Here is a 20,263-nt window from a genome sequence, read left to right as displayed (position 1 = left end):
AATGAGAAAACTGAGGCACATTAAAACTGATGATCTCAATTAGATGGGTGCAAATCAAAGGAATTAGCATCAAGTGAAAGAGAAATGGAGCCTGAAAGGATCAGGTGACTTTCTGAAGGTCACACAGCTCCTGGGATACAGGCAGAAATGCAGTTCAGATCTCTTGATTCATTTTAAATTGACAAAAATCTCATGACAACCCATCTTCTCTCCATAATGATTCTTTGCAGAGCTTTTCTAGAGGCCTGAACAACCTTATCTGAGCTTCTCTTCAGAAATGACAGCACAGCATAAGAATAGCCCTACTGTAACAGTCCTATTATGCAGCATAACGAAGTATGGACCTCACAGCTTCTATCAGGTTCCGTCCTGTCACTCTTTATATCTTCCAGCAGGCTTCACGGACAAGGTCTCATGATAACATATTGTTTCCTATTGCAGCAGTAATCATTGTCACACCAACTTTATCTTTGCTTTACCTGAATGTCAGCATAGAGAACAGACTTTGTTGCAAACATACAAATCTGGGTAAATGTAAGATGTGATCAGACAGCTAACATGAAAATTGGGAACAGAAATACAGGGGTATAATAGGAGGTGGAGAAAAGCCGTCAGATGTTGCTAACACAAAAGCAGGCAATGGAGTCAGCCATGTCAAGTTTTCATCCAAATCCCAGAAGAATGACAAAATAAGAAATTACAGCTCAGAGGCAGGGTTGCAAAGGTCTCCCAGGGACCTGGCTTTCTGTTATAGGTCAGAAGTGACTGGGCTGGAAAAGGTCAGGCAGTACAACCAGACTTTCTTTCTTCAAATGGAAACATCTGTGCCCTATAAAAGGTACTCCAGGCACTAACTCCAACTATAAAGAGAAGTAAATCCTGACAGACAAGTAAAGTCCTGTTAGCGTAATAAAGGAGAGAATTAATGAGCAACTGGGAAATTGCTGCTGCCGCAGTCAGGTGCTGAAGAGCTGGGCAAACCACAGAGCCCATGGGAAGGAGGGCTCTGTTTATGTGAAGGCAATCACATAGGGAAGAAAGCACCACTAGAAAGCACACCACAGCTTGTGAATAAAGCCTCTTCTCCAAGCAGCACTGATCTCTCCAAGGCCAGGAGTATCGCAGATGCCCTGCTCCTACAGAGCAGCCAACCAGTGGTTAGTGGACTCACAACCTAGGTGTTTGCCCTATCTTGGCTTTATCAGCATTCCAGTCTTTCTAAACCTTCTCTGGGTTTGGATATGATACTTGAAAGAATTCTGTGTCAGCTTAACTCCTCTCTCAACAAACAGAGTATGGTCTTGTGAGCAAAGCTTCTGCTTCCCTTTTAGATGGTTCAGCCAAATATGCATACATATGCTTTTTGCACATGTGCTGTAAACCACAGTCTGAAATCACCAGTGAAACTCTGATATGGTCTAGGGTGAGGCATCCCTCTCCGTGGCAGGGAGGTTGGAACTAGATGATGTTAAGGTCCTTTCCAACCCTGACTATTCTATGATTCTATGATATGATTCTACATCAGAGAAAAGCAAAATGAGACCTGTCTCCCCAGCTTTGCCTTTGGTGTACTGAATCCCTCTTGCCTGATCCACATCCCTTACCATGCGCTGTGCTTTCTGGTGGTTGGCTCGGAGGATGAAAGGTTTAATTAGGAGCATCCAGGGAACAGCAATCAGAGCAAATATGACCAAGAAGCTCTGCACTTCTTTCTGAAAGAAAAAACAATAAGGAGAGCAAAAAGTTGCTTTACTTCCTTTAACCAACAACATTTACAACTAGAAACCTGCTTGTATAAAATGGCATTTTTTTTTATACAACAGATAGATATACTCCCTGTATCGGTTGAGCCTCTTCTGGTTGTAAGGGTATGAAAATGAATGTATACCATGTAAGGCTCCAGAAAGCACTGCCAGCTAGAGGTTACAGGAGACTCAGAAATGAAATGTTTTCATGTTGGAAAGGGTTAATTTGCCAAAACCCAATGTTTCTGACTTGAACCTGGCTGTCCAGTGTCCCAAGTGAATGTCCTAACTGCTGGGTGAGCCAGTGAGTCTGCCTTGCTTTGATCAACTTAGAAATGCTGCAGTAAGAGCCAGGACATTCAAGTCTTTCCTTGGAAAGCAGGGAAACCAGGATATGTTCTGTGTTTGCAATTCCAGAAGGAATTGAATCTTCATAGCTTAGGTCTGATAACACATTACCCTCATAATGTAAGGTGTTCTTGTTGTAGTGTGCTATCCCTCTCACTGTCCTAACACAAATATACTTTAAGAGGGTACAAAAAAACCCCAAACAACAAAACCAAACCAAACCCATCCCAAACTACAACCTTTGTATTATTTTAATGCTGTCTCAGATCTCTGATGACCTTAAGGTTGGTCTCATACAATCTTTGCATTCAGACTACCCAGGTGGATGGCACAGACAGTTACTGGTGGGGCAGTGGGATAGGAATATGAGAAAAAAAGTACTGTCTTGGAAAAGCTTTGGGTTGTGGCAAAGCAAAGTGTTATCTAAAGACTTTTTGATGGCTGGGAAAACTGTTTTCCTAAACTCTCCTGTGGCCTTTATGCAGTTACTTGGGACTGATCGGGGCTCTCTACTAACTCACCAGAAGCTCTAAAACTGAACTCATGTTGAAAAGCCAATGTGAAACTGTATAGATGTAAATGCATGCATCTGGCTGGAGGTAGCATTTGGTTGCAGATTCTTCACTGATGCTGCTGATGTAAAATCAAGCAAGAAAAAAAAAAATCCATGATCTGAGCAAATAAATAGAGATGACTTTAAAAGTTTTCTCTTAGGGGAGATTCCTTTTTCTGAAGTGAACTCCCCAGAGGAGGTATTTCTGATGAAAAGTTGCCAGAAAACCCTTTAGCTACTTCTCTTTTTCAGGTGCAAATATAAGTTTTCAAGTTTTCCAAAGAAGAAGCAGGAAATAATGAAGTTAAGGAAAAGTGTGCCCAGACTTCAGGACAGCACATCTGCTGTACCCAGCTTTGCATATCTAAACACCCTACTTTCCTTTTTTTCCCCCAAACCATCTTAAATTGCATCATCATTCTTGTAAGGGTGACACAAAGAATGAGGTTTCCTCTGCATCATTGATTGATAGTTTCACTGTCCTACCTGTCTACAAGGCCAACACAAACACCACAGGAATAAACTTCTCTCACACGACTGGTAGTTGTGACTGAACTTCTGAGCCTGTTCCCCATCTCTATGCCCACTCTCCACACCACCCACTGCAAACCCAAAACCAGCTACAGTGGATTGATCCGTACCTGATGTAGATACAAGGGAGCATTTGAAGTGTCACTGTAGTTGAACAGAAACATATTGATGAAGTGGATGAGGATGCTTGGTGCGCTCTGGGATGAGTGGACATCAAAATGACACCATTTGAAAATAATCATGAAGACTAGGTACCCAAAAAGAGAGACAATAAAAATCATCTCTGGAATGAACTGAAGGATAATGTTTATGTATTTCTTGAAGTAGCTGGAAAGAATCAAGAAAGATAACTGCAATTAATACAGTAGGTATTAATTAATACAAGGTTGCACTCAAGTATGGCAGTACAGTACACTACCTAGTCCTTGGAAAATAACGTAAGAAACATCCAACTATCCCTAGCTAAGAAAGAAGTCTGTAATTGAAGTCTTTATCAATGAAAACCATTACTTAAATACAAAAGCTTTGTCATACTGATTCCCTTCTAGGTTTTTGTACTTTACCCATCAGTACCTCAGCACCTCAAAATATGACTACATTGAAATAAAAGCTAATTTAAAAACACATGGCTAATACACAAAGTTAAGCATTATACACTGAGGAAGTCAGAATGAGGTGCAGAATCAATTCTGCACGGGCATTCCTTCTCTCTGTCATCTGCAAACACTTTCCGTTCTTCAAGGTCACTACATACCTTCCCACTTTGGAGTCTCTCAAGACAGTAGTGTCAGCTCCTCCACTCTATCACCATTTCTTTTTTGTTGTTGCAAAATACAGAGGCAGAGATACAGACATGCACACCCAGAGATCCTGACCAGAGGCTCACTAAGCCAGGTGAAACCCATACATATATACAATGCAAATTTCAGCGTGGCAAGAATTATCGATAGTGGGAGGTGAGATTGTTTTTAAGCTAGTGCACTTCAGTATTTCTGCAGGATCAAGAATAAAAGAGAGAAAGTGATATTCTCCAAGAGAATATCTGCAATGAGACAGTTGTCCTTCCTGCCTTCAGACACAGCAGTCTGTACCAACAGTGATGTGAGTCAGTCAGTGCATGGGGCATTTCTGCTCGCACTGGGGAAAGGACAAAATTCAAGTCATTGGTCTGAGATATGAGGCTTTCTCCGAATGAAGTACACTAGATCAGTGAAACAAACTTACATGTGATTGAAGAGACTGAGAATCACCCCAAAAATCATGTGCACTATCCCTATGACAACTGACATCTTCATTTTGTAGGAGTTCAGGAAAGTCAGCTTGTTCGATGCAACATTCCAGATCTTTGGGGAAAGGAGCAGAGAGAGACAGAAAAACAAGATTTTCAGGTGTATGATCAATACCAGGTTTGTGAAAGTTCTTGCTCTGATACCACCCATTTATTCCTACCAATTCTAGTATGAAGATAAGAAGTGATGGAAATCTAGATGTTCCTTACAATACTTTTCACTCTGCCAAGCTTCCCATCTAAAAGGTAGAACCATAGAATCATAGAAGAGTTAGGGTTGGAAAGGACCTTAAGATCATCAAGTTCCAACCCCCCTGCCATGGGCAGGGACACCTCACACTAAACCATATCACCCATGGCCTCGTCCAACCTGGTCTTGAACTCTGCCAGGGATGGAGCATTCACAACCTCCCTGGGCAACCCATTCCAGTGCCTCACCAGCCTAACAGGAAAGAATTTCCTCCTTATATCCAATCTAAACTTCCCCTGGTTAAGTTTTAACCCATTACCCCTTGTCCTATCACTACAGTCTCTAATGAAGAGTCCCTCTCCAGCATCCCCATAGGCCCCCTTCAGATACTGGAAGGCTGCTATGAGGTCTCCACGCAGCCTTCTCTTCTCCAGGCTGAACAGCCCCAACTTTCTCAGCCTATCTTCATATGGGAGGTGCTCCAGTCTCCTGATCATCCTCGTGGCCCTTCTCTGGACTTGTTCCAACAGTTCCATGTCCTTTTTATGTTGAGGACACCAGAACTGCACACAATACTCCAGGTGAGGTCTCACAAGAGCAGAGTAGAGGGGCAGGATCACCTCCTTCGACCTGCTCGTCACGCTCCTTTTGATACAGCCCAGGATACAGTTGGCTTTCTGGGCTGTGAGCACACACTGAAGCTGGCTCATGTTCATTTTCTCATCGACCAGCACCCCCAAGTCCTTCTCCACAGGGCTGCTCTGAATCTCTTCTCTGCCCAACCTGTAGCTGTGCCTGGGATTGCTCTGACCCAGGTGTAGGACCTTGCACTTGGCATGGTTAAACTTCATAAGGTTGGCATCAGCCCACCTCACAAGCACGTCAAGGTCCCTCTGGATGGCATTCCTTCCCTCCAGCGTATCAACCGAACCACACAGCTTGGTGTCATCGGCAAACTTGCTGAGGGCACACTCAATCCCACTGTCCATGTCAGCGACGAAGATGTTAAACAAGACCGGTCCCAACACCGATCCCTAAGGGACACCACTTGTTACTGGTCTCCAGCCAGACATTTGCCTTTAACCCTGACCCACAAACTCTCTGTGGACTGCTCACATGTCCCCAGACAGAGTTCCATACTCTCCAGCCTATCCCTAACATAAAGGGCAACTCCCCCTCCCCACCTGCCTGGCCTGTCTTTCCTAAAGAGCCTGTAACCTTCCATTCCAACACTCCAGTCATAGGAGCCATCCCACCATGTTTCTGTGATGCCTATTATATCATACCCACATAGATGTGCACACATCTCTAATTTCTCTTGTTTGTTCCCCATGCTACGAGCGTTTGTATAGAGGCATCTGAGCCGAGCTCCAAATGAAGCCGGCTCATTGGCTGGAGCGGCTGGAATATCTCTACATTGCTCCAAGCATCTATTATAGGTGCTGGCAACTGACTGGGCGTGTTGGGATAAAATATTATCCTCATTTATCAGAGGAAATAACAGGGATTTAAAATTATGTAGTGACTTTGTTTCAGTCCTCCAGAAACCAATGCAAAGGTTGGTAGCAGAACCTAGATTTTTTCAGTGTCATTCCTTGCGTTTAGGAGGAGTCATATATCCTTTAGCAAAACCAGAAAGGATGAGAAAATCCCTCCTGCTGCTGTGGAAATCTGTTCCACCTTCAACAGAGTAGTACCCAGGGCAAAGCATGTTCAAGCTTTCTGTCTGAACACGAAAAAAAGCTCATTCCAACACTTTGACCATTGAGATCAGATTATCATCTGCTTCTCTGCAGTAACTTTTCAGATGTGTTAGGATAGTAATCATACGCCTCTTCTCAGTCCTTTTTTATGCTACAGAGCTTCATGGCTGCTTCTCCTTTTTTCTAAAACTTTCTAGACCGCACAGTCTTCTGACCTCAGAGATGGTAAGTAGATACCTGTTTTCAGACACTTAGTACCTGAACAGAACGAAGACGGAATTATTTGGGAGCCAAAATACTAGTTTATAAGCCTTTGTCCAACACGCTTTGCCTCTTCTTTAGCTATGGAAGAGACTGCCTACCCTACTCACCTCAGGGTCCCTCTTTATTTTCCAAGATATACCTGAACCATCCTGTCAGGACTTGCAAAATGCAAAGAGTCATCTATCCTTCTGGGCAGATGACACTGGTAATTTCCACAGAGAGGGCCATACAAAGGCTGGTGCTTTCCAGTCCACACCTTCCGAGCCAGCAATCGTCAGCAATTCTTCCCTCCCAGCCAGGGCTATCAGCCTCTCGAGCAGGCAGCAGCCAGGGTCAAGGAGGGGCTAGCTTAGGTTAACCTAAATTAAGAATGTGTCAGGGCAACATACAGAAAATTCAGCTTCCTCTGTCAGGACTTGAGTGCCTATGTCCTGGACACAGCTTTAGAGCTGGGTTTATGAAAAACTTACTACAAGGTCAATGTCTGCAAACTGGGGCAAGCCAGTGTTTCTTTGTGTGACCAAATGAAATGAGCATACATCCAGCAAAGCACAGATTAACTGGCTAATATGAAGATTGAAACAGGAAAGCTTGATGTTAACAATTACAAGGCAAGAAAAAGGAAATAGGACACAGAGAAAAAAATGTGGATAAGTTAACTGATACTGGCATTTACTTCACACTTCATACAATAAATAGATTGCATGGAAATCAGGACTTTGCCTTCAGACCTGTGAGGTAGCTCTGGAATGGGTTAAGTACTCGAGAAAGGAAACTTGAGTCCAACAGTCTGGTAACAGGTCAGAGACTGCAGCACAAGACCACTTTCTGGCAAAATCAAAATTCATTCCTGCTTACCATTTTGCTACTGCTTGTGCAAAATGGTCAGCAATATACATATATCCTTGACTGAAGCATCGTGACTATGTAAAGAACAAGCAAAGAGCAAGAGGCAAAGAGCAGAGCTCAGGAGACAGAGCAGGGAGCTACGATGTACCTGACATGTAGAAACAGAACTGAAATACAAATTATCTTAGAGCAATTTAATTTAATTACCGGATCTATTCCAAATGGATATGGATTTCCAGAGTAGACTCCTGGGACTGCTGGATCCAGCTGCAGCACCGTATTGCCCAGAAGCACATCCTTGCTACAGGAGGAAAGGGAAATGACCTTTGCAGCTTAATCTCACCATATAAGCCTACAGTATATTTGTGAGATGTGCTGAGGGCTACCACATGGTATCTGTCACTGACTCCAGCCTTTCTGTGAACTGTTATCCTGGGCTTGTGTGTATGTGTGTTTGTAAATGGGTCCTACACAATGGCAGTCTCCATCACACTGATAATTCTCTATGCATTATTCCTGGACACCTGCAGATTTTTATGCACATCAGTGCCTGAACAAACAGTCATGTTCCCCGGGACTTTACATTTCCATTTCAATTTCAATAGTGAGCTCGTTTTGTGTGTGTCAGACAAAACCTCTGATTCATTCATGACTGAATCCACAGCAGGGATTTCTTCCCTTCCCCACACAGGCAGTAGCTATGTCTTTCTTTCAAAGTCTACGCACTGCATTCAGTGTATTTTCACATTTAGCCACTTACTTCCAAGTGTTATTTTTAAACATGGGGATGATATGCCAGGAAGAGCCAAAGATGTTGAACGATTTGGAGAAACAGTCATTGTAGATGAAGCCAGTGTACATGGAGAATATGCCCATGAGCAGGATCAGGTAGCGCCCACTAAAAAAGGTGTTCCAGATCTGCAGGAAGAGAAGGCAGTGCCAGTCACCAAAGTACCTGCAGTCCCATCAAACGGTGGGCCTTAGCCAACAGGAGACATAACTGATCTATCAATATACAAAGATTCATAAGAAACTCCAGGTCCCTTGGGCCCATTCAGTTCTCTGTGTAGAAGGAGACAGAATTATTTGTCAAATCCCTGCCTCACAAGAATCTTTGAAGGATCTCCACTCATCCTTTGGGAGGCTGGATGTCTCCTTTATCAAATGGGGATGATGAGCTTTTTCCTACACTAATGGGGATGATGAGCCTTTTCCTACACTAATGGGGTGCACTAGCTCCCTGGTACTCACCTCATTAGTGCTTTTCTGGGCCAGAAGGCTCTTTTCATTAATGACCATCCAGAGTGCAAAGCCCAGCATGACAGCGCCATGGCCACAATCCCCAAACATCACAGCAAACAAGAAGGGGAAGGTAACGATAGTGTATGGAGCTGCAGGAAGGAAAAGACAAGAAGCTCAGCCCCTCCTAAACAAAAAGGCCTCAGCAGAGAAGCAGTCCATCCCACTCGCCCATTCCTCAGTGCAGCTGTCCTTAAAGGCCTCCACGATCCCTCCCCTACTCACCAAGTAGTCAGAGCTAGTACAGAACTAGCTTTATCATCAGATTGTCAGTATGACCTCCATCTTCCCTGCAATTTTGGTTTTCATTTCTTGTCTCACCATAATAAAAACCATGCGTAGACAACTGCATTCTGTTTTGTAACAGAATGATGTACCTGAAGTTTACTATCATTATGTTTCTCAGTCTTAGCCTCAACAATCTGAGTTCATCCAACCCTTCCTATGGTCCCCCCTTTCTAGGTTTCTGTTCATTCTCAGTGGTCTCTTTGAGATTCCCTACCATTATTTCATGCTTTTATCAGGTCCTTTAGAGCTTTTTTTTTTGCCTCAGCATGATGAACTCAACTCATCATGCTGAGGCAAAATATTATATTTGCCTTGTGAATTTAGGTCTTCTCCTCAGAGGTGCTACATCACCATTTGTTCCCCATCCTGTATTTGTGCTATTATTTTGCAGTTATTATTTCTGCCACAATCAATCACTGAAGACTGAAGGCCAAATTCTTTGCCTGAGAAAATACATGCCTATACACCAAACAGTTTCACTTTTTACCACTAGAAAATATCGTTCAGATATCTCAATCACCAATGAATGAATCCTTTAGGATAGGGACAGAGCTCAAAGGCTTTACTTTAGCTCTAGCAAGCCAGGTGCAGGCAGATGAGTGTTTCTCACCTGGGTTAATTTCTCTGTAGTTGCCCACACCATATGCATCCACAATGTTCTGAAATCCTGCTGTGAACTTGTTGGTCCTGTTGAAGGTGGGTGGTGCCAGCCTGGTATGTACAGCGGTAAGGATAGGAGCAATAGTAGAGCCACTGCGCTCCTGCAAACCCAGTGACAAGGACAGACACAGTCAGGGTGGTTAGCAGAGAAGAATCAGCCCTGCAGCACTACAGTTTGTGTCCAAACACATGCAGGCAGCAACACAAAAGCTAGGCTCAAGAGTGTTATACCTCAACCCTTTTTCTAATATCCAGATTTTTCCATATTCTGTGCTATTGATTTGTTCAGGGAAAGCTGCCAGCACTGCTGACTCATGGGTCAATCACAAACCTGCTAAGATTTAATGCTGACCTTAAACTCCCTGAGGCCAAGCAGTCATGCAACAACCTCTACTTTAATTAAAACAGAAAAGGGAACGCAGCATTAGGGTAACAAAGAGAAGTCTGTTCATACGGTCAACATATAAACAATAAAGTTTGGGTGAGATCTTAAGGGATCCAAAATGTTGGTCTCTTACCATTCCCTGCTGGAGAGCTCTTTTTATCCGGCTAGCATCAGTCACTGGGAACCAGATCTCTGCAATGACGCACTGCTGGGTGACGTCAATGTTACAGCAATTCAGGATGTGGTAGACGGCCTTTATTTTCTTCACCTTGATCCTCCAGGACCACAAGTTTTCTGCTGCCTCATGCAGCAGTCGCTGGCGATGAGACTTGGTTTGGTCTATCACCTGTAGGCACAACACAGTCAATGCCTGAGACAGGAAAGGTATAGGCAGCATGATCTATGCAGCCGTTATTTGGGGAAGGCTGCTGGAAGAGGGTTGTGGAAAGGGAGGGATTTGCATGAATGTGTGGAGTATCCTGGAGGACAGTGTGCGCAGATCTGAACACAGGACTGCTTGACACCAGGTGCACAATGGTGTTTACTAAGGACTTTCCCTGCATGGTCTCAAGCCTCTGTAAATGTAGAGGAGATCATTGGGAGTTACTGAGCTGTGGGATTGGCCATGCACTCCCACCCTGCCATCTCCTGCAAGCAGCTCTATGCCATTAACTTGGGGCACATCACATCCATGAGTGTGCCGGCACTGCCAGAGCTAAAGCTCATGGCCCTGGTGGAACCTCCATGCATGATGTGTTCACCACAACCCTGCTGAATAAATGGGTGATGGAGATAATGTATTTATGGACGCGTGTGGTCTACAAGTTCTGGAGAAACCTGGCTGCCCATGATGCTCATAAGTGAAAGTCAGTTTGGAAGCAGTCAGTCACAGGTGTTCACAAGAGGGATGACAGCAGGATGTCAACTGCCAGATGGGCCACCACAGGCAAAAAGGGCTTCCATTTCCTCTGACCTTGGGATCCACTGACTGTCATGTGAGACAATACAAAGGTTACAGGCAGAAGTCCCTCCCAAATGTGTGAATTCCTAGTACCCTATGTTGATACACAAGCTAGAGTACCCATAACAACTGAACTTGTCATTTTTCAGCCCTGTGTTAAATGTTGGAATAAAGAGGTTGGATACTTCTACAACAGCAGTACTGGCTTTCTACTGCTAGTGTGACAAGCACCCAAGATTTCCTCAGTAAAGAAAACCTAATTTAAACATAAAAAGAAATCCTTAGAGTACTACAGTTGTGACCAAACAACTTTGTGAGCTGCTGTAAGATCTAGGTGAAACCACTTTGGACCACGTGCAATTTGGTTACAATACCTACAGCCTGCTGATGACCTTAAATCCCATCTTGTAGCCCCCTATCATAAAGTTTAAACCTCTGACCTCTGCATGGCCAACAGCAGCAAGAGTTTTTGGGTTCCTCAGATGGAAGGCAGTCCCGCAGCAGCTCCCAGGGGATATAAATGGGCAGTGCAGAGCACAATCACATCTCCACAACCAGTGGGAGGACCACTACTGGGCTGATGGCTTCAGGCCCAGCCACCAGCCAGCTCCTCACAGCCAGCTCCCAAACCAAGTCTGGGATCTGGCCATGGCCACAGAGAGTCAGACAGGACAAATGTCTGGGCAGGTCCCGCTTGCGGGATTCAGACCCCGGTAAAACTGCTGCCACTTACTGTGTTTAAGTCCTCGATCCTTGTGTTGACTCCATCAAGCATTTCTCGGCGCTCAGTGACAGACTCCGGACAGGGATAGACTGTGGCATGGAATCTAGCCTCAGTAAGAGAGAAATGAGAAACACCATTTATTTGACTGAGTTTTCTTCCTCTTGACGTTTTTCAGCTCAATAGGTGGGGAAAACATCTGTTAATGGGCCACTTTATTCCTTATCCAGTAGTATAGTCATCTTACATAACACAAAGTTGTGTCTGGCCTCCCAGAAAGGTCAGAAAAGGTACATTTATTTCTTCATAACAAAAACGATCCTTCTGCTTCTTCTAGCTGAAAAAACAGTCTCTGTCTCACGTGCTACAAGTTACATGATACTTACTATACACAGTGGTCAGCACCTCCGGCATGTCCACAAGCTGCTTGAGCAGCACAGAGCCACAGAAAAACCCACCGTGGCAAAGGCAGCTCCTTTAACACAGTAGCCAACAGATGTCCCTCTTGCACTGACGCTGGAAAAATACCTCGTCCCTGTCTCTGCACTACCGTATTCCAGTCACTGGGAGAAGGCATCAGCTGAGCTACTGCTGCAAGCAAGAAAACGCTCTGCCTGCCTGCAGGCTGTGGAAGTGAAGAACTGTCAAAATAAAGGTAGAAAACAAAAAGAAAAACAAAAAGACTGTATTTCCAGGGTGAAACAAAAGCAGGATGATTGTACAGCCAGCTCTTGAATTCTGGGCCGTCTATTTGGCTAGACAGCTTGGGAGCAAGGGAATGATGGGTGAGAGCGGTAGCTTTTATGTCAGCTTAGATGTGGCCAGGCCAGTAGAAATGCTTTTATAAGCCTATCCCTAAGGCTGTATTTGGGAGATTCATAGAATCACAGAATACTTAGGGTTGGAAAGGATCTTAAGATCATCTAGTTCTAACCCCCTGCCATGGGCAGGGACACCTCACACTAAACCATGTCACCCAAGGCTCTGTCTGATTCAGCTGTCTTGTTTAGGATGGTATAATTTGGGTTTCTAATACGTGAGTGAAGGTCTTAACCCCGTGCAGGTGTTGTATACTGCTTCACCTGTAATATGCAATACGACTTTCTCTAGTACAACTACAAGTCATACCTGTGTAAAGGTGCTTACACTAGTACAGCACAATGTGATATTGTAAAGCCATTATGCGAACCCAATACAGCCAATTAGAAATAAGTTGCATGTCTCTCTGAAAAATGTACAGCTACCTGTTCTGCCTGCAAAACAAGTCCCAGAGTATACTTCATGCATGAACAGCAGGCACAAGGAGTTCCCACTGGGACACTGCAGATCACAAGGTGCTGCACAAGGATCTGTGCCTACCAGCTTCAATGGAACTGCGGTGCTACAGTAACTAAAATAGCAGAGACCCCTCATCTTTTTTCTGTAGTGCTTGTGCCAGCCCTGACACTTCAAGGGCATTGTAGTAAATGTTGTCCTTCAATATTGCCTCAACAGGTTTGCAGGAAGGGATCTCCTCTTTACAGAGTGGAGATCTGCCCACCTAAGGCCGCACATCTACCATCCTGCAGCAGACTTACGCTGAGTTAGGGTTGCAGAAGGGCTGCCTTTCTGCATATGAGATGAATTAAAAGAAAATGTCACAGGGTCATGGGGGTCTATCCCTGTTTAAGAGACAAAAATGTACATGCTCTGTGTACAGATAAGCATAACGTGCTGGCTTTGTCTGATCACAGAATATGTCACCACCTGCCTTCCAAAATCAGTTCCAGCACACACACAAGTGAGGACAGTTGCAAATCGAATAAAACATGTTGCGGTTTCCAAGAGATCAGAACAGAACCATGTTCAATGACAGCACGCGATCTTCTGCTAAACTTCCCTTTCCAGAATTGAATCTCTCCTTACTCAACACCTGATATTCATTTCCAAAGGTTATTCACCCTACCTAATTATTTCCATCTTCTTATTCTTCACAGCTCTTAGTTAATTTTTAATAAGGATTTTTAATCAAACTTGATAGCTTATTCCTCCATGCTGTACAGTTCCCCCATTTCCAATAATGTTATAGCAGCACTGTTGCTTTGATGTTTTAACAGCCATTTTGCATACTGAGTATCAGCTTTGCCCTAATGGCACAGACATCTCTCAAAGCTCCGGGAGAATTCAGCAGGGAATCCTTACATTGATAAACCCAGTTTAGTATTCACATTAGCACTGAGGCAGCCGCAAGAAAAGGAAGAAGAGAAAAATTCCTACATTTTCCTCCTCCCTGCTCCCTCTACACCTTCCACTAATAAATTTGTGCATGGACTTAATGCTCATGAAATTGGCAGACTAATGTTACCAATTAGAGTCAAGCAGGGACTACAAACGTAACCTGAGGCACACTGCTCTGCAAACAAATCTTAGCCTGCCTTGCAGGAGACTGGCTTATACCAGTCCCATGATTTTTGCAGGGTATTTACTTGTCATGAATGATGACTTAGTGCTAAGCAGAAATGTCCTGCTGGGGCTGGAATGACAGTGCCATCTGCTTTAGGTACAGTTAACCCTGCCTTAAAGATGGACGAGACCAAAATAACTTTGCTTGTGTTCCAGGGATGACTGATGGCCCACAGAGCACAAAAGAAGAATCACGGGATTAATACATTTAAAAAACTGCCACTCAGCAAAACATTCCTATATGCATGCATATTAACAAGCAAAAGATTTGAAAGGGAGGAAGAAAAAAAGAGAAGATGACTTCAAGGGTAGCCTGATTACCTGGCAATAAACAAAAACTAGCGCACTAGCACTGCAAAGGATATCCTGTGAATTTGTCTTAGGTAGGTATGTTTTCCTTCAGTTACAAGAGGCTGAGAGAAACTAGTCCAAGTTCCTTTCTATGAACCTACCACCACATCCATGCTGGTAACTTATAACAACTTTGCACATGGTGGCCCACCCTTCAGGCATCTGCTCATGCTCCCAGTTGCACCCTGCTGCAGAAGGTCATGCCTCCAGCTTGGATGATTCCGGGTTCAATCAATACTGAAAATGTTGACAGGAATTGCATTGCCTGTTCTTTTACTCCCACCCCAGTAAAAGAAATAAAAAAAAATAAAAAAAAAATAGTATTGTGCTTTTGACTCCAGGGAATTTAAATTGCTGCAGGGGAAGGAAATGGAAAATAAAATCCTCCAAAATGCAGCACCTGCAGCATTCTGTGGGCAACCCCAGTCAGCTCTGAATGTATGGACAACTTGTAAGGCTATCAGCACAGGGGCAGATGCAATGGGAAATGGTCACCACCAGCAACTGACTATGAGTGCAGAAAGAGAGAAGGGTACTGAACAGCATCTAAAAAGCAGGTAAGTAAATGGGCCATAGGCAGGAAACTGTAATCCAGAAGGAGAATGAGACTCATACTGGCAGCAGCAAGCTGATCCTGCACAGTGGTGATGGCAGAACTCCCTCCATGTCTGAGGTTCAGGATCAGAAATGAGTGACTGAGAGCTGGGAGTCTTCCCCAAGATGGCCATGCTCCCACGGCTGCTTCATAGAGATGCCCACTTCGGGAGTGCTGAATTGCTCTCAGAATGAGCACTGCCCTTCACTGCCTATAGGTGGCATCTTGCAGGACCCCCATTTCTAACGCAGGAGTTGCTAATAGTCTAGTCCCCAGGGATCTGTCGCTTCATGGGACTGAACTCAGCTATCCCAGCTGTATGAACTGATCTTCCTGCTTTTATTCTGATTAAATGCAGGATGTAAGGAAAGACCTGCCTTAAGTGCACAGGTCGGGTAAGAGCAATTGCTCACCCCCTCCCTGTGACCTTATGCAGCCCACAGGTGCTTGGCTGACCCCACTTGTCCAAGGGGATATACCTGAAATGGATTTGGTGACAACAGGCAGATCCTGTCGTCAAATCTGTTTTACACCGCAACGAAGCCCATTGGTCATCAGCGTTATGAAAGAGTAACAAAACATTCAACCTGAATTATCTTTTCAAGATGCTTAACAGGGTGGAAACAAGTCAGGTTGCATGAAGCTTTCATTTCTTTCCTGGGCTCTATCTCTGATTACACAGATATTGCTCAAAGGCCTTGGGAAAGGACTGAATAAACTACAGCATCCTCTTTTCCATGATGGAATGCAGGAAAGCTTGAGAACAGGTTGGGGATTACCATGCTCCTAGTGCCCAAGTTAGGGCCCCTGGTTTTCAGGGGAAGGATGCTGAGTATTTCTTAAAAAACAGACCCCTTTAAGATCTCCCAAGTTAAAAGCCTAATGAGTGAAGCTTGAAGACCTTTAAGTCACTTTGGAAAATTTAGGACATCAATTCCAAGTGCCAAGGTGATGGATACCTTTCATAATTAGGAGCAGCAGAGCTGAGGAGCAGAAGGAAGGTCAGTGGCAGAGCTGACTGCTGGAGAGCTGGAGATCTGGAGAGCTGATTTCCAGCTCCAAAATCAGCCATCCTGAGCTGACAGGTAAATACCTCCATGGGAGTCTGCCATGGACGTACTTACTTGCCTCTGCCTTGCCCACAGGCCTGCCTTACCCGTCACAAATCTTCTTGACTTTTTGCTTAAGCTGCTCTCCTTGATAGAAGATAATGAACACATTCTTCTTCATCTCTTCTCTCTGCAACATAATTCAAGCAGAATTTGATCCTACCCAGAGCAAAGGGTCCCTGTAACACAGCCACCTTGCTAGGGTTCACAAGCATCTTAACCAGGCAGGAAAAATAAGCGTCAATAATGGCAAAAAGTGAAAGCAATGTCTAAGAAACTTATTCCACCCTCAAACCTTCCCACCTTTGTTCTACAGGCGCCTTCAGACAGACACCCAGCTCTGGTGAGGCAGCTGGTGCTGCAGCACAGCCAGGGCACCAGTTTGGTTCCTGCATGTCACAAACATGCATGAGGAGTAGCATGAAGCAATAACAGGTTGGCACCTACTGTCACAGGGTCTTCCAGGGCGGTATCCATTTCAGTGTACCTCAGGTAGACATTTCCTCTGCAGGCTCGCCACAGTAAACGCTCAAAGTGTACCATCCTTTCCCTCCTGATTACCCCTGCAGTGAATCTGAGCAGAGTTAAAAGATAAATAAATTACAAGACCATTCTAAGTCGTTTAGGACCTGTAGCACAAATTATTTTACAGTCTCTTGTTTTCTAGTCCATGATAGCCATGGTGCTGGTGTAAACACTACTAGGAAAGAAGTCCTTGCTCAAGCCTGGCCCTTGTCTCCATCTGCTGACTTTATCCTGTTGCTCTTTCTTTTAAACATTCTAAGTCCTCCCCAGACCAACAGAAAAAGAAGAGATGAGACAATCCTAGCTAGAAATAGAGGAACAGATTGAGGCTTAAAGTCACACACAAAGTGCCTGAATGACAGAGGAAGAAGGCAGCTATTCTGAAGTGGTGGTTTATCTTTACTCCCTCCTGTTTTCCTTTTCCCAGAAAGCACTAGACTGCACCTTTGCAGCATGACATGCTGGTATACACCCACCAAGGCAAGCCCTCTGCAGGCATATGTTTGCTTATAAGAGTTGAACAGGACTTCAGAAATAGCAGCATGAGCAGATAAAAACACTAGCCTGGAGGATCACTATCAGCAACTTTCACCACACCTAGCTGATATATACACAAGAAAAAGCTGTTTGAGTCTATGCTGTCCACTGAATTACCATTAGCAATACGCACAGTGGTGTTTCTACTCTCTTATCTCTCACCCTCAGTGCCTCGCTGCTTTCTATCACAGACAAAGCCCACTGCAAGCAACCTTACAGCTTTTCAGCTTTTTGTGTGCTTAGACATCCATCCCTAAGAAGCAGGCTGGTAGCCAGATGTCTGTATCCAGAAGCCACAGGTGAGATGTCAATTTTCAATCAATACCTACTAGGGGGTCACTGAAACTGGTGGCCTGAAAGTGAAAGTCCATTTGTCCCACTGATCCATAACTTGACCATAGTTTTAATGATAACTTTGGAGGACAGTCGCTCTTTCATCTTCATTAAACAGCGATGCTGGAGGGGCTGGTAAGCAACCTCTGCTAAAAAGCCTAAGGAAGTGTACCAGTGTGAGAGCAATGAAGTGCAGGTGGGAAGCCTTCCCAGGCTGGGGCCATCACCAATACACACCCCAGCTTGGCAGCTGCAGCAGGAGTGCTTTTCAGCTCCAGCAGTCCAGATGTGTCTTCACTGAAGAAATCATCTGGCAGATTGGTTTCTGCCTGGAAAACATTAGTTTTAAAAAAAAAAACAAAATAACATTCAGCATTTCCAGCTTGAAAACTCTTTTCACGTTTTTCTCCTGACATTTTCTCCCCAAAGTTAGCTTTCCACAAAGATTTAGACCAAAGGAAAAAGAATAGGTGAATTGCATCTTAGCAAACAAAAAGCATAAATGCAGTTTTCAAAGAGATCTGGGAACCAATTTCTTGAGCCCCATTGACTTACGGAGCAACGCAGGCTCCAAAGTGACTGCGGTGCTTTTGCAAACATATCTTACTGGCTTGTGGTAAAGTCTGATGGGTTTTGACTAAAACTCAGTAATAGCAACACATGCCAAATGAAAATACCAACACTTTTAGGAACCTTCCCCATCTCTGATAGAAAAGCAAAGAGGCCTCTCACCTCAAAGAAGTCCTGAGTTTTTTTCAGCAGATGTTTGAGCTCCATCAGCTCAAGGAAGTTCTGCTTCAGTGTTTGCTGGTTCTGGTTGGCTTCCAGCAGCTCAGCTTCAAATTTCTCCAGCACCATCTGTTTAGGGTCCAAGCATATCCATAAAAACTCTGAAGGAGACCAATGCTTCAGGTAATACCACCTCTCAAACAGATGGTTGGGGTTTTTTCCAGGAGGGAATACAGAAATGTTCAATGAGCAATTTTGTTTTTAATAAACACCGCGCTTGTAGGAAGATATTCATCAATGCCTCATTTTCCCATTGCCACATTCCCTGATGGATGCTTTGTCCTTCTCTGGCATTAAAGTTCTGACTCACCTGACCAAAGCACAGACAGGTAAGTGGGTGCATGGTCTAAGGGTATTAGCCTGTCTTGGCATCTCTGTGGTTCCCGCAGGACATCTCAGATCCCAGATGGACTGGCTGTCACACCTACAGAACAGGCTGACTACAAAAGCAGCCTACATACAGCCATTAGCTTAGGTTCACAGCTATCAGACAAAAATTATGTGAGGATGACCATTCTATGTGGGTCTAGAAACGTATCAGGTAACCACCTTGCTCATGAAACTGAAGCCCTTGGAAAGCATGGTATTTCTTTCTAGTCATGAACATGTACAGCATTTAAAAATTACCCTGTCAGTAACCTTAGCTTCAAACTGAGCTAGAATAAACCATCCCTTGCACAACCAAAAGCAAGGCCTCAATGTTACAATATCACAACCATACTCCTACTAAGACAGACAGCCCTGAGGTTTTTATGCAATGAAGCTGGTTCTAACATCAGCTTACCAAGTTCCAGTATTTAAAGGGTGGCTACAAAGAAGATGGAGACTCCCTTTTTACAAGGAGCTACATGGAAAAGAGGAGGGGTAATGGATACAAGTTACTCCAGAGGGGATTCTAGTTGGACACAAGGGGGAAATTTTTCACAATCAGACACTGGAATAATCTCTTCAGGGAAGTGGTGGATTCCCCAACGCTGAACATTTTTAAGATTAGGCTGTACAGGATGCTGGAACATCTAGTCTAGGTCATGCTTTGCCAAGAAAGGTTGGACCTTTGAGGTCCCTTCCAACCTGGTATTCTATGATTCATCACCCCAAAAACCTTCTTATTCTCTCCTATAGGGTGATGGGGGCATTCTGTGATAGTGATACCTTTCCACTAATATGTGGGACCTGAAGGATATTTCACAGAGGATGGTAGAAAGACTGGGATCCTTTGGAACATACGGTGAGACCAGGCTTAACCTAACTGCTGAGACAGTAACTTCGGGAACACTTCCACAGGCAGGGAGAGCTGTGCCAGCCTCAGCTACTGGATGCTTTCTTGCAGGGGAGGGCTGTATCAAGCACATCACAGACATCCTGGTGCACATCCCCTTCTCTCCTTGGTCCGCTCCAAATTCTGTACCTCCATATCAATCATCTCCCGAGGCAGAGGGGTCTCTGGGTACTTTTCTAGTTTGAACATCTCAATACTGTCTCCCTCAATGTGATTTTCCAGAAAACCTGCAAGGAATGGACACAGAAGTATCTATACAGAGTTGTTCCCGTTGCATCATCTTGGTCATCAGCTCCTGCTAAGGTCCCTGTCAGGACTAAGGCATCACATGGAGGTGTGACAAGGGGAAGCAATATACAAGGGCCATCACCCAAATGCATATACGCAGCCACCAAGAACTGGACACCTGGCAGTATCCTTCCTCAGCAAGAACTCTTGTTTCTCCTGAAGTCATGGCAGCTGGAGCCCTGAGCCCCAGAACCTACAGCCAGCATGGAATCCCCTTGCTTGGGCCAGTG

The 20,263-nt window shown here is 44.4% G+C and overlaps 1 protein-coding gene across 3 annotated transcripts in view; it reads right to left on the bottom strand.

Annotated features, from left to right (window-relative positions):
• The window catches only part of ATP6V0A4 (ATPase H+ transporting V0 subunit a4), a 33,416-nt gene that overhangs the window by 5,239 nt on the left and 7,914 nt on the right, over positions 1-20,263 (bottom strand). For 2 of the 3 annotated variants that reach the window (XM_057420546.1, XM_057420545.1), the window contains exons 4-17: positions 19,875-19,972; positions 18,410-18,535; positions 17,915-18,006; positions 16,730-16,856; positions 16,330-16,412; positions 11,798-11,891; positions 10,237-10,449; positions 9,669-9,819; positions 8,723-8,862; positions 8,232-8,389; positions 7,679-7,772; positions 4,402-4,520; positions 3,288-3,504; positions 1,605-1,712 (exon numbers count right to left, since the gene is read on the bottom strand). In XM_057420546.1, coding sequence (XP_057276529.1) covers positions 1,605-1,712; positions 3,288-3,504; positions 4,402-4,520; positions 7,679-7,772; positions 8,232-8,389; positions 8,723-8,862; positions 9,669-9,819; positions 10,237-10,449; positions 11,798-11,891; positions 16,330-16,412; positions 16,730-16,856; positions 17,915-18,006; positions 18,410-18,535; positions 19,875-19,972 — 1,820 coding nt within the window. The remainder of the gene's footprint in view (positions 1-1,604; positions 1,713-3,287; positions 3,505-4,401; positions 4,521-7,678; positions 7,773-8,231; positions 8,390-8,722; positions 8,863-9,668; positions 9,820-10,236; positions 10,450-11,797; positions 11,892-16,329; positions 16,413-16,729; positions 16,857-17,914; positions 18,007-18,409; positions 18,536-19,874; positions 19,973-20,263) is intronic. The other variant, XM_057420547.1, reaches the window with a different exon arrangement.

Source organism: Pezoporus wallicus, unplaced genomic scaffold (assembly GCF_028554395.1).
Source record: "Pezoporus wallicus isolate ANWC-B61680 ecotype Strahan unplaced genomic scaffold, APGP_CSIRO_Pwel_v1 contig_2871, whole genome shotgun sequence".
Taxonomy (NCBI): domain Eukaryota; kingdom Metazoa; phylum Chordata; class Aves; order Psittaciformes; family Psittacidae; genus Pezoporus; species Pezoporus wallicus.
This window is presented reverse-complemented; position numbering and strand designations above follow the sequence as displayed.